The following is a 15,467-nucleotide window of genomic DNA, read 5'->3' as shown; positions in this document are numbered from 1 at the left end:
TTTTTGACGAAAATGTGCAAAAAATTGTCTCGTGAATTCTTTCGTTGCCTAATTTACAAGGTGATGCAACAGGTTGTAATATCAGCAGTTTGATGTTGGCAGAATTGGAACGTCTTAAAGTGCCCATAAAAACATATCATTTTCTGCAGACAATGCTGCAGTAATGCTTGGATATAAAAATGGTGTGGCAGCTGTTTTAAAAAATGCTCAGGAGGGACTTATTGTAATGGGATGTTTGTGCTATTTGATTAATTTGGCTGCAGAAAAGGGGTCAAGTTGCTTGCCAGTAAAAATTGACGAAATTTTAATACACATTTATTATTATCTTGAGAAAAGCAGCAAACGAAAAGAAAGTCTGGCAGAATTTCAAAATCTACACAGTAAAGATGCTAAGAAGATTTTGAAACATGTTTGTACCAGGTGGCTGTCATTGGGTAGAAGTCTGACTAGATTTGTAGATCAGTGGGAACCTTTGTTAAGTTTCTTCAAGAAATAATTTAGTCATCAGAAACCACATTGTTCGTCACTGACATCTTACAGGATTCCGAAAGAGAGTAACAAATCTGGAGAGAGGGTAGGCATTATTCATAAACCATCAGGTTATTCACTCTTGCCCAAAGAGAACTTCACATCAGTAGGTAAGTCAGATGTTCTTTCGCCATCGTGTTCTTCCTCACCTTCAAGCATGACAACCAAGCTGTCTGGAACAAAAGGATTTTTTTTTAATTTTGAAAGAAAACAGTCAAGTAAAAGAAAAGCAGATGGTGATCCTAAGGTCTCTTACAAGAAAATGGCTGGTGCAGTCTTGTCAGTAAGTGATTCTGACCTTATTTTGAAAAGTAAAAGGCCAAATTTAAGTCGTGAAGAAAAGCTGTTTTTATTTCTCTCAATGCCACTGAATAGAGCTTTCTGTTTGTTTTTGTTGCATGTGATACCCACATTTGAAAAAGTAAATACAATGCTCCAGGCATCAGAACCGCAAATTCACATTTTGCGACACATGCTCTGTGACTTGTTGAAAGAGATATTATCTAAGTTTGTTAAGCCTGCTGCTATCAAGAATGTGGATATTCTTGAAGTTAGCTATCATGCTGTTGAAAATCAGAGGCAAGACTCTGATATGGTTATTGCGTTATTGGCTTTCAGACTTCACATACTGTAAGTGAATTAAAAGCATCTGACAAAAAAGTGTTTTATAAATCTGTGAAAAAGTATTTCATCACTGCATGTGACTATATTGTTAACAAGTTTCCTCTGAAGAACGAAGTTTTGATGAAAGCAATTGCTACCAACATTGAGGGCATTGAAAATGTCAGTTTCTCTGATGTTGAGTACTTCCTGAAATTGTTTCCTGTAATGTTACCACTTAAAGACAATGAAACAAGGAGCATGGCCATGGATGAACTTCACAAACAGTTCATTTCCCTTCAGCTGAAAGATCTTTCTTGTTTAACACAGAGTGTAAATATTGTGGAAAAATGGGTCAGTGTCTCAAATATGAAAAGCATAACTGGGGAACCGAAATTTGATAGACTATCTAGAGTAATGTTTTCCATACTCTCAATCCCTCACAGTAATGCAGAGTGAGAGAGGGTTTTTAGTTTGGTCAAGAAAAACAGGACCCAGTTCAGATCCCAGTTGTCAAATAACTCTCTTGAAAGCATTTCTGTAATTAAATCCAGACAAGTGGGTTTTTGCTATGATCAGAAGTTTTCTGAGAAATTTCTTCAAAAAGCTAAGAAAGCAACTGCAGCATCACTGAAGCATTTTCCTTAAGAAAAAAAAGCTAGTTTGAAAGTGTTGTAAATAAGTTTATAGGCCTATATTTAATTACATACCTAGATAAGATCATGCAGCTGATAATGGGTGCAATATTGTGTAAACTTCTATATCAGATGTGTGTGAAATAAGAAATTCACAATATTACAATGCAGATTTTTAGGTAATTTAATAGCTGTGACATCGTCCGGGCCTACGGCCCCCTGTAAGTCCGATATGCCACCGCCCAAACACCATCCACCCTCCATTCAAACCTCCCGCCTACCCGTGCGTACGTGTGCGTGCGTGTGTGTGTGCTCGCCCGGCAAGAGGGCGCTGTCGAGCCAGTGCGCCGCACCCCTAAAAACATAAGTATATGTAATTGTGTTGTTTGTTTTTATATTCCCTAAGTGCAACGTGACGGCAGATCGGCCGGGAGGGTTTTATGTACTTTTATTTTTTAACTAATGTATTAAAATATCATAGCGTTTCCGGACATTCCCGAGGAAACCCGAAGCCAGACAATAATTAAATTTAAATCTTAGTAATTATAATTTGTACAATCTTTTCAATTCATTCAAAAATTGTTACATAATTTTCAACGCTTTCTTGTCATGTTAATTTAGTTTCCCGTGGCACGAATTCGCTAATATCTATAAACGGCAATTGTTTCGGCGGGAGGACGCCATGTTAGTCGAGCGAGCCATGATCTCGCCCCAGTCTTCCGCCATCAACGACCGAGAGCAGACGCATCAGCACTCCGGGGACCTCACCGCTTGTATTCTCTGCCAAGTAATTCTGTTAACTTTAATTTCATTTCAATCGCTTTCTTTTAGTCCTCGGAGCGGCTGTCGGTCGGGGGACTGCTTTATTAATTAATTTACGACCAGTCTCGGTCCTTTTTCTTTGTACTACGTAATTTAATATGTGACCACGTGGTGGCTCATCACCTATAAACCGATTCGTGCCGTGGGCATTTTGCATAGCTTCAACCGTGTACGTGTGTGAGCTGAAGTAGCGGAATAAATCAGGTGTATGAATTTAACGTATTATTCTTTTATTTTCGATCTGTGTGACCACGTGGAGAGTGGCGACGTGTGGGACGCCTGAGAGCCCACTTCGTAGGGAAAAGTGTGCCCGACGCTAAGAGTGGGCAGGAATTAGTGCTAGATGTTTTCAAGGGGGAATATCACGTCTCACATGGGCGACGTCACGCCCTGAGTTAGGAGTCTCACCGGGTCCACGTGCCGTACCACGTGGTGGCGCCCACTAACAATCCACCGTAAAGCCGACCGATCGACCCCCCCCCCCCCCCCCCCCCGTGTCGTGTCAGCTGTTTGTTAGATAGTATAAAATATACAGTATTTGGTTATTTGTTATGTTTTGTTTAATCGTGGAGTAACCAAATTGCAGTGTTTGGTTTACGCTATAATTAATCATTTTAAAATTTCTACTGGTTTGGGAATTTCAAAAGTTGGCAAGTATGTAAGATTCAAATCAGTATATTCTCAGGTTGTTTTTTTTCCTCCTCAGTTTTTCTCTCTGTTTACCTAAAATCATCTAGGATTTGAATCCCATTATAGGTTATTGGGTTAGAAGTTTTATGCTGATTGGTTAAAACTTTAGTAATTTTTAAGAAAAACCACATTTCTAAATTTAAAAAAAAAATTACAAAATGTTAATAGTTTAATAACATTTTAAAGTTTGGTGTATATATTAGAAATTCGGGATATCGTAAAAATGGTTGGTAAGGTCAAGTAAGCTACATTAAAAATACTTTAAAATACTGTGGATGGTTGGTTAGATTAGATAAGCTACATTAAAAAAGTTTAAGATAGTGGATGGTTTGTTTTATAGTATTTATAATGTAGCTAACCTAACCTAATTAACCGTAGCTCGAAAATTCTCTAGGTAATTTATTGGTCACTATAGTCTATGAAAGATGATAATTGACATCTTTTGCGTGCATTTTTATTCTATAAAATTGCACGAGCGAGGAACTGTTCACTGTTCGGAGTGGAATGGTGTGAAATTTTCCTTTCCCACTTTTCTACACTAAATCACAATGGTGGCAGCTGCATCATCACTGTTCAGGCTGCATAAAATAACCCATAAACTGTAATTTCTCTGAAACTGACAGGAATTTACAAATACTGTTGTAAAGGTAAATAGAGGAAAGGTTTTAGTATTGAAAAACACAATTTTCAGAATTTAATTACTTTATTTACAGAAAAGCTGCTACATACAATATTTACCCAAATTAAAAAAAAAACATAATTTTGGGATTTTTTTTTTGTTATTAATTTGGTGCCCCCTTTTCTTTTTCAGAGTTAGGGAACACAAACTTAACACCCAACTGGTATTGTAAAATAAATATTTTAAATAATTTTCTGTAACTTCAAAAAATCTTTCTACCAAAATACTTACTATAAGTGTTAAAAAAAACAATAAAACAGTATCCAAATAAATTAATGTTTAATTTGGGCTCTTTATGAAATCAACAACCTCAATTTTTTTGTATGCACAATTCTTTTATTAACGGCAAAAAAAAAACTCATAAAAGTACAAAAGCATTCAAAATCTGGTGATTTAAGTTTACAATCGCCTTTAATATTCAGGTGTGAACAACTACTTAAAATGTTAACTATTATCAATATGATATATATAGCGATAAATACATTGCTATCAACAGTTTTTTGATTACACATACTGATTATTTGAAAAATCTTTATACCTAAACCTTAACTGGCACCAGTGATTAAAACGGTACATAGCCAAGTATACAATTCAAAATTACTTAGCTTCCGTGCAATATTAGATTACAATCAAAATTTAACAACAATGTTTATTAAAATACTCAACAAATATTTTAAATATTTGTTAACTGGGGAATGTGGGAAAAAAGATATAGGTTATAACCAAAAAATTAAAATTTGTTTCTCCATAGGCCTTCCAGGCATGTTTCTTTTGACACAAAACCATTTCATCGCCCCTGAGTTAAAATTGAAGTTTCGAAAGCATGTCTCTTTTAAGCTAGCTAGCTGTACTGAAATCCAGGTCAATCGATATGAAGTGGTCCTAAAAAAAATTATTGGTAGCTTTATTAATTAAAAATATATATATATATTGTGCCTTTTTAACATTATGTATTGAAAGTTTAAAACTGGCACGATTAAAATTTTATTCTCACTGGTTTGATTATGGCAGCCATTTTGTTGCAATGGCGCACAACAATTTTTACATTTACAAGGGTTTACCTACATTGCCATATCTTAGCTTTGGTAGGTCATAGCATGATGAAACAAAATCTGAGGCGTTAAGCACATTATATACTACAATTCTGATCATAAACCATCTTTTTAATATCACTCCATCTTACCAACTTTGAAGGTTGAACTTCTGCCTCACAATTGCAAAAATTTGCATTTTCGTAATTTTTTTTTTTCAGAATAAAGGCAGTATGTGTTGTGCTTAAAAATATTTTGGAAGTACTTATGTAATAGTAGTGTAAATACAAATTATTTGAAGTGTGAGACTTTGCTACTTTTTTTTTTCTCAAGCTTTTAAAAATTAGTTTTTTCATATTTTTGCTTACTTTACGGCTTAATATCTCTGGTGGGCAGTTATATAAAAATCTGAAATTTGTACACAATTAAGTACTCCATGGTACATAACTCCTGTTAAAATTATTACTTTGAGATTCAACTGGTTCTTAAGTTAGAGCCTGTTGCGATCTTGTAAAAAATTTATTTATTTGCATATAGAAGCAATTCTAATAACTGTATATATTTTCTTAATTAAATTTAATATAATGCTGTAAGTACTGTACTAAGTCATAAAAAGTATGATTACATATTACATTAAATTTTGATGTCAAAACAAATAATCACTATGCACAAAATATGAAGCACAATAGTCCATTTATATCACATTTCTAAATAGACAATATGTTTTTTTGATATTATAAATGATTTACGATTTTAATTTGTTCACCATATCTTATTTTCTATGTTTGTTAAACAGCATTGAAATTTCATCACATAATGATGCTGGAATATTGTGTGAATGTCCAGTTTCTGTGGATAGTTCTGATGTACTGAGCTTTCTCAACATATTCTTAAGAGGCACCCACACTGTGTCTGCACATGACATCTTAAATGACGTTCTAGTTCCAACTGGGATGTAAAATTTTACATAAATGTCATTGTTCACAAAATTAACTTCTTCAATGACTCCTAGTCACCACTGTTCATCATACACACAGGCAACAATGTCATTGTTCCGAAGATTCAGGGGGGACAGGCTTGGTTGAAACTGGAAGATCATCATACTCTTCTGATTTGAATGTTGCATCACTTCTCATTATAATCTCAGTGAGTGGAACAAAGTGGTAAATTTCCATGCTCCTGGGAGCCATTGGCAGTTGTTAAACCTAGGTTTGAGCTCTTGTCGAGCAGTAATTTCCTCTTCTTTAACACACACACGCGCGCACACACACACACACACACACATTACCTTTATTGTCTGTGTACAGTACATAAACATATCTTCAGGGGAAAGAATGTGATCCTTGACTGTTATTTGAAGACTCGCCTTTGTTACTTCCCTTTTTTTTTGTCCCTCTGACACCATCACAGGCATTTTTTCCATGTGATGTTGCGAAGAATTTCCACTCTGCACTAAGGCCGAAATCATTCGTATGGTGACAGACATTCATAAAATTCCTTTTATTTTTATACTGATTCATCTGAGAAATAAATTATATGTTGAACTCAAGGAACAGTGTCTTTTAAGTGTTTCATAAGATGAGATTGAAATGTATGCACTTTTGTTGGATTATGGTCCAAATGATCACTGATTACACAAACACATTGTGTTAGAAGCTTATCTTTTCTTTGTAATAATATACAAAGGTATGGATAGTTGCTTGGCGATTTACACTGTGGTAGCTCTGAATATCCTCTTGGATAACGAATGTAAAGTTTTCTGCGAAGTCTGCAAGAACAATGCACTCTGTTTCCATAAGTTTCTCCTTAATCTTCTCTCTCAGCTATTGACTATGAATCTTTGATATAAAATGATGTGTTGTAAGTGAATCAAGTTTTTCAATAAGAACTGAAAGAGTTCTTCTTTTGGCTGAATAACAGTTATCATTTCAGCTCTATCTGTTGTAGTCTATTGTTGAAAATTTATGTTGTCTGGGATGGCATCACTTTCTTCAAATTCATCAAACAGACTTCATTTCCTAGACATCTAACACATTTGCCCATGATACAGTTGTAACTAACTATTCATATCACAAACAAGTATTTCAAGAATGTCTTTTTAGTCTTTCATAAGCTTTGCACCATCCACCATTAGTTTAACATTCTGATAAGTACAAACACAAGCATTGTGTGTTCCCGATGATCCGGCTGTGACACACCACTTAGGTCTGAGTTCTATGAATTTTGATCTTCCAATTTTACAGTTTGGATGTTTATCTTTAAATTCCGCAAACAATTCATTCAAATTGTACAGCACCAACCAGCCTCTTCTGCTTTTGACGTTTCATGTTATTTATTTTCACAGATAAACAGTCTTTTTTTCCGGGACAAAGATGACTGTATTCATCACTTTCATAGAATTCACGGACTGTAGTAACCACCTCTGATTGAATGCCAAACCCTTTTTCTTTCCCAACTCGGGTAGAATTCCCTGATCTTTCACTAGATCTCTTGTCAGTTTTACCAAACGCTCTGATACTGTACTCTTCAACTATTCTTTGTCAACCCAACGAATTTGGAAGTAAACTAATTATTTTCACTTGCACTTCTTTTTCTGCAACAGCACATTTTCCCTTAAGTTTCAAGATTAATTCTTCAAACTCTTCTACAGGCTCTACACTTACTCCTCGGTTTTCCATCACTTCATGAAAAGATTCCTCAATATTTATTTTCAACACATTTGAAACTTTACCAATCTTGTCAGCTATTGCTTGTGGTCTTTTATGTACACCCAATTTCCTTATTTTAGATGCTGGCGAAAACCCTAACTGAGTACATACATTGTCCACTTTTTCCAAATTTTCACTCGCAGGAATAGTCTTCACATTTGTCGCCTGTTCCATCATTTGCTAATGGTAGAAAACATTTTTTGTAGAATGTAGGATACAAGGATTTACCAGGGACAAGCAGTAAATTGTAGTTTGTTTCTTTATGAATATGTTCAGTATGTATTTCCCTCAGTCCTTTAGTGATTTTTTTTTTGTATTTATTTGTAAAGGATGACTGCAATACCGGCCAAATATATGATGATATTTAACAAGATACTTAATCTCATGATACTTACATACAGACTTAACATCACTAGAAACTCTGGAAAATATTAGCTGTTACTGTTCTAAACTAAACTCACTGATTTTCTTTAATTCCTGTTGCACTGAACCATAAACACATGTGTGGCATTGTTCATTTGTTAAATGTCCTATTGCACACTCTTTCTCCATACTGAAAAACAAAAACCATGCATGAAAACACAAACCACCTTTCCTATACCAGAGCTGCTGGCAGACTAACAAGCAGACTAGAGGTGGTACTCTACTTTGTAACTGATACACACCTGTATCAAGTACTGCAAATGAGTACATTATTCAAGTATCAAGTACTTTAGTATCAGTTTAGAATTCACCTGGAACAACACCACGGCCAGTGTGCGCAGAACCCGATCGCAGATGACGGTCACGTGGGCTGAGCTTGTGAAAGGGGAGGGAGCGGCACGACGAATAAGGGATAAAGAAGGGAAAGAATGTAGGGGGGGAGGAAGCCTAAGATGTACATCAAGTTCTGTCTCTGCCCGAACACGCCCGAATATTCACCTTCGCCCAACCTCGGGTTTATTTATATATATTTATATTTCTCTGTTTATTTTAATGTAGCTATACTAACCTAACTAACCGTCCATAGTGTTCTAAAGTGTTTTAAGGTAGATAACCTAACCGACCACTTTTAATATTTGAATTCATTTTTCCTGCTCAAAAATAAAACAAATCCCAAGGTTGGCCGAAGGTGAATATTCTGGCGTGTTTGGGCAGGGACAGAGCTTGATGTACATCTTAGGCTTCTCATCAAAGTACACTCAGTGCGCAGTGCGTGCTCCTTGCAAAGATTGAAGACTCCGATTATGAAAGGCGTGGAAAGAGAATACCGATACCTTTTTTCGACTACGAAGAATGTAGAATGAGAAAACTGATACCTTTTTACAACTACGAAGAATGTAGAATGAGAAAACTGATACCTTTTTACGAAGAACGTGGAAAGAGAAAACCGATACCTTTTTACGCTGGTGATGACGGCACGGAGGATGTGTAACCTGTAACAAGAATGCTGATACCTTGTTACTTCCTGGGACCGCTACTGCTTAGCTGGAACAGATACCGAAAATTGCTGTAACAACCCACCTCTAAAGCAGACCATACCAGAGCAAGTCCGTTTCTGTTGAGACCTGCGCACTTCAAACACTTGGCAAACATCTCAGGCATACTTTTAAATGTTACTAGTTCAGGAACTCTTTTCAATTACAGAGTAAATGCCAATTTTAAGGCATTTGTATTTGAAAAAATTATTTCAGTTTATTAACATTTTCATTATTGCAAAAATAAATGCAATTTTTCACAAGTTTGGCAAGACTGTAACTTATGAACCACTTGAATCTCAAGTGTCAAAATTTTAACAGGAGTTATGTACCATAGAGTACTTAATTATGTGCAAATTTAAGATTTTTAGATAACTGCCCACCAGAGATAAGCTGTATAAAGTAAGCAAAAATATGCAAAAAAAAATCATTTTTACAAGCTTGTAAAAAAAAAAGTAGCAAAGTCTCACACTCCAAATAATTTGTATTTACACTACTATTACATAAGTACTTCCAAAAATATTTTTAACCACAACACATACTGCCTTCATTCTGAAAAAAAATTATGAAAATGCAAATTTTTGCAAAGTTGGTAAGATTGAGAGATTTGAGAAAGGTGGTTTTTGATCAGAATTTAGTATATAATGGGCTTAATGCCTTAGATTTTGTTTTATCATGCTATGACCTACCAAAGCTAAGATATGGCAATGTAGGTAAACCCTTGTAAATGTCAAAACTGTCGCACGCCATGGCAACATAATGGCTGCCATAATAAAACCAGCAAGAATAAAAATTTTATTGTGCCAGTTTTAAACTGTCAATACATAATGTTAACAAGGCACAAATTATTATAAAATTATCTTAAATTGGTCGAGCAACCACTGCTGGACCACTTGATTGACCCATCCGCTAAAACAAGCGAATTGCCAACTATGCACTTCAATGTCGCCAACATCTCGTAGCGGCCACGCCCAATTTTTGATGTAAAAATATAGATAAAAAAATTACTTATAAGTTTATTGCCACACTGGTACTGCGTAAACCTCCTAACTCTTTGGCTCTTCAATATACATGATGATGTTCCAGTTTCGTAACCATTAAACAGATTTGGTGCACCACAAAGCCGTGCCATCGGGCTTCAGGCTACTCGTATTTGCCAAACAGTCTCCAACCTTGCCCGCGCCACGAACGTCACGCCAAGTGTGCTCCCAGTTTGAGTCACCATAAGCCAAGTTCCGCATCCAACCTTTTTCTTCAGCAGCAAACTGTGTCGATCTTTAAAGTCTCTTCAACTGTTACGTTTTTCACCAACTCTGTAACATCAGGTCCACAACTAACAATAATACTTCAGAATCTAAATAAAATAAACTAAACTCAATAAATTAAACTAATCAAAAACAATATTTAAATTATACATATCTGAACCAAAATTTATCACCAAAAAGTGGACAAAGCTGTTTTTCAAAAAGGCAGTGATGTTTAATGTGAGAGGCCAAGACTGTTTTCCACTTTAATTAGACACAATAAATAGTTAATAAAAGTGTCATTTTTAAAGGAACAGTGAAATATTATATCCCAATCAGTCTTAAAACTTTTGATTCTCTTAGTTTGCAAACATAACTTATTAGATATTAGTTAGAAATAAATATTTATGGGAATCATTGTAATGTTTTAATTTTAAAATAAATACCTGGTAAATATTGAAAGAGTTTACATATTATTGTGTGTTCTCAAGTGAATATGTTAATTTTGTTTAGGGTACACCTATCCCTCACTTAGCACGACTAATTCGTTCCTAAAAATGATCATGTTATTCAAAATAGCGTATTCTAAAGCATTAGTTTCCATAAATAGCAAGGCTAATTTATTTAATGTGTTCCAAAATTGCGCAGGAATATACTTTACGTAATATAAATGCATTGAATAACACTCAAATATATATATGTCACACTATTTTATCTTTATATGCCTCCCATCACATTTTGTATAACAAATACGACACCGCGTAGCCGGAGATACGTGGTTATGTACTTTATGGTCAGTCGGCTGGCTGACTTGTCCGCCCGGGCGTGACCTACGTTGTGTACCTTTCCAAACCATCCTTTACTGACAGTGAAACGAATATTTTAATTTTTCAGGCCATTGATATTTTTTTTTTATTGCAACATTCATTTAACAACTTTTTCCACGTGAATCATCTGTTCCGGTATCTAATGTCAAATATATTCCCACTAGTACAAACAACAGCATCAGACTTTTATAAACTTTTGGTAAGAGTCCTTATTTCGTACGATTGTGTGCACAGTTGAATTGCTTTAAACTAAAGTGCGACCAACATAAGCGTGGCCTTCATGACAATCTGCGCGCCGTAATACTTCTAGTTCTGTCTCAAATACTTGAACACTATGCATTATTAGTGATCAAGCACGTACAGTTACCGGCTGCTGAATGGCAGACATTGATTTTTTTGAGTGAATTCCCTGCCACTGGCTAGACTGAGTTCACGGCCCGGTCTGTGTCCAGGCGACAACGGTACAGCACGGCGGCATACGTGCGGACGTAAAAAACATTTGGTCCTTTACACTCCATGGCCGCAATTTAACTTACCACAGCTGATGTTTGTACAACAACCGATAGCGTAGACAGACCTGCGCGTGATTCTCTTCCCCCCCCCCCCCTCTCCTTGTTTGGCTAAATGTATCCCACAGCACATGTTCACAGAGGTTGAAACAGACTTCATGGCGTCATGGTCGACTTTTTTTTTTTTTTGCCTGCCGAGATTTTGTGCTAACTGAAGTTTACAGATGTGCTATTTGAGACTAGAGCAGTAAAATTAAAATTACGCTAAATTAATTCGCACAATCTGAAGCCGTGCTAAGTGAGGGATAGGTGTACTATTATGTGCATTTGTTTAGGTAATTGGACTTGGTTTTTTTTCTCATTATAAGAAATATAAAATTGTTGATTCTATTTCAATCTTATTTTGCTATGGAATGTTGATCCAGACATATTGTATGCTAGTAAGAATAGTTTTATGCCAATACAAATATTTCATATTGGCGCTATAATTTGTGGCATTAACATTAAATATAAAAAGAGAATAGAAAAATAAATAAATATCTTTCTACTACTTATGACTATTATTTTCATTAGGGAATGACATGTCGTATCATAGTGAAATACTAAAAATGAATGCTCTCACATGTATTACGAATTACAATTTTGCCCACCATGTTTTTGTACCAAGAAATATTTGTGAAAGTCACCATTTCAGGCTTTTTTTTCTGTCAAAAATACACATTAAAAATAATTCTTCATTTTTTATATAAATTTTTTAGTCTAAAGCAACGAAATCACCAACATCCAGATTGTAAACATTAATTTATTTTGCTTAAACAATTCTAGGTAACTTTCATGAATTTTTAATTATCACTTATCACAATTAGCTGATACAATAATGTGGCCTTTTTTCTGTCTGCTTATCTTCATGTAAAGTGTTAAACATCAAATATTGGGTTAGTAAATTTGAAATTTTGTAAAGTTTTTTGTATTCAGAATTCTTTTAATTACTGGAAAAAAATCTCATAAAATATAAATTTGTAAACTAGTATTTATTGTGACTAATTGGGGTGGAAAACAGTCTCCCTGACATTAAACATCCCTATCTTTTTGAGAAACAGCATCGGCTAATTTTTGGTAATAAATTTTGTTTCAGATTTATATAATTAAATATTGTTTTTGATTAGTTTAATTTAATTTTTTTAGTTTATTTTAGATTGAGTTGTGAACCTGAAATTGTTTCCTTGAATGCAGCTTGAGATTTTAATTGTTCGTGTTGAAATTTACCCGTGTTTTATTTTAATGTCTTTTGAAAATAAAAGTGTTCCAATGAAGATCCAAGATTTCTCAAAAGTTCATCAAACAATTTTTGAGTATAGATATTGTTGGCTTGTTTATACATTAAAAGTTTAAAACATGTGCACTAATCAGTTGCTTTGCAGAATGTGAAAACTGCAATAGTTTTTTTTGGTGTTATTTTTTATTTTTTTTAATTCTGATGCGAACACACACAATCTTATTATATCTATACTAATATAGAAACTCCTTGTGCAGGCTATTGCAGATGTGATCAGAACATGCCTGGGGCCTCAAGCCATGCTCAAGATGTTGATGGACCCGATGGGTGGCATCGTGATGACAAACGATGGCAACGCTATCCTTCGTGAGATAACAGTGCAACACCCTGCTGGCAAGTCCATGATCGAGATTGCTCGCACTCAAGATGAAGAGGTGAGTGTTTGGTAGTATTGTGGGCGCTCATCGAGCAACAAATTCAAAGTTTACTTACTCTTCTACTGATTCTGGTTAGATTTTGGGATCTGATTTTAATGAGTCATTCACAGTCATGTAGGTGTCTGTGTTGTAGGGTAGCATTTCATAAATACAGATTTCGAAGGGTTTTAAATAACGGGCAGTAGTTACCAAAACATTTGAGGTGAAAGCAAGTGAGTAACTTGTGTAGCAACCTAGTCAGCGAAGCAAATTTTGTCTGTGACTGCAGATTCAAATTTACATCAAATCTTGTAGTTGAAAATTTTTTTACTAATGCAAATATAACTTTTTTCAAATGTATTAAATATTATTTTTTAAACAATTTATTTCTATTCCTATTTCAGGTTAGTATTTGTAAAGATTTTGTTTTTTTGCTATAATATTATGAAAAGTGCATGGGTGATTCCATTAGCATATCTGAACCGGAAAAGTTATTTTTATTTCTCCCCATATTTTACTTAAAATACTAAAAAAAGATGGTAACTGTTCTGTATCATGTATCCAAGTTTATCCCTTTATCCTGATGGCATGATCCTGTACATTTTGTCCTGTGGTATATGATGCTTGCTGTTTTAATTTAGTACGTAAAAATTGCACATAACAAAAACTTGTGACATAACAATAAATATTATGATCTTAAGTTGAACATAAAGTAAAATATATTTTGTATTCAACATAATCATTATTCATTGTTATATCACAAGTTTTTATGTGCAAGAGCTTTTGCTGTGTTAAATTAAAACAGCAAGCATCATGCACCACAGGATCAAAGCGTACCATCAGGATCAAGGGATAAACTTGGGTACATGATACTGAAATTTCACCAAATAGATTTTTTTCTTCAGAAATTGCAAGATAATGGAACAAAAAGTTTTTCAGTGTTATAGCTTACAAACTTCGTAGCTATAAATCAGCAGAAAATAAAGTGTTTCGTCAGTGCTATTCTGATTATGAAATACAGATTGCTGAATTCAGTTATGTTTAATTCAGTATGTTTAATTTCATTGGTTGCGAGATACCGATTCCAATTCCAGTTTCAGTTTTCATATTTGGGATTCTGTTCTTTGATTTCATCAGATTATATACTCTTTGCTATAATGCTTGTCAAACTATTCCTGATTTGTGTACTCAGATACAAAAACCTGTTATTTATTTTTTACAAATGTGAATTAGAAGTAAATAATGATGTTTATTTTTTACTTACAACTTTTGCAATTCATAAAAAAAATAGGCAATGTAACTGCACAAACATAAATTTTCTCTATGTATTTTTATATTGTGGCAAAATTTTATTTGTTGATTGAATTATAATTAGGTGAATCTTATTAAAACATCAACTGAACCCTGACATTGTGTGATAATGACACTTGAAATAAAAAATAATGTTTTAGTAACTTTTAATATAAAATTTGTCCATAATTATGAAAACAGTTACTGTTCCCCTGTTAACTAAACAAGATTCTTATTCAATTAAACAGGGCTTGTGGTGAATTAGCTCAATACCTTGATAAAGCTATGAAAGTACTGATGAATCAAAAAATACAACTGTAAAAATGTGGTTAGTGAAACTAATCTGATTAGTCTGGAATTGCTCTATTGAGGCATCACTCGATTATTGGGGATTGCCCTATTAGTGGGGTATCTGCCAGTTAAAGGGGAAATGGCTGATTATTGCCTGTTATTGTGGTACCGGCTGATTATTGTTGTAAAGGACAATAAATGCAGCATCGGCCTGTAGGTTCAATATCGGCTGATAAATGAAGAACTTCCTAAATAGTCATATGAAAATCCTTATTTAAAGTATCAACAAATCAAGTTTAAACCCCCTATAAAAAATAACAAGATTTTCCAAATATAAATATTGTGCTGAAGCCTTGGAAAACATTTTTATCTGAATTGGCCAATTCTAGGATTGGCATGGACCCAACACTTTTTATTATGAAATAGCAAGTAAAATGACTCAGCGCCTAGATAAAAAAAATTTG

General features: G+C 34.4%; 1 protein-coding gene across 1 annotated transcript in view; it reads left to right on the top strand.

Moving 5' to 3' along the window:
* The window catches only part of LOC134546293 (T-complex protein 1 subunit gamma), a 91,285-nt gene that overhangs the window by 4,611 nt on the left and 71,207 nt on the right, over positions 1–15,467 (top strand). Inside the window, exon 3 of the mRNA XM_063389012.1 lies at positions 13,264–13,440. Within this exon, the coding sequence (XP_063245082.1) occupies positions 13,264–13,440 (177 nt within the window). The remainder of the gene's footprint in view (positions 1–13,263; positions 13,441–15,467) is intronic.

Source organism: Bacillus rossius, chromosome 1, assembly GCF_032445375.1.
Source record: "Bacillus rossius redtenbacheri isolate Brsri chromosome 1, Brsri_v3, whole genome shotgun sequence".
Taxonomy (NCBI): domain Eukaryota; kingdom Metazoa; phylum Arthropoda; class Insecta; order Phasmatodea; family Bacillidae; genus Bacillus; species Bacillus rossius.
Note: the sequence above shows the minus strand (reverse complement) of the source record. Positions and strands in the feature narration are given on the sequence as shown.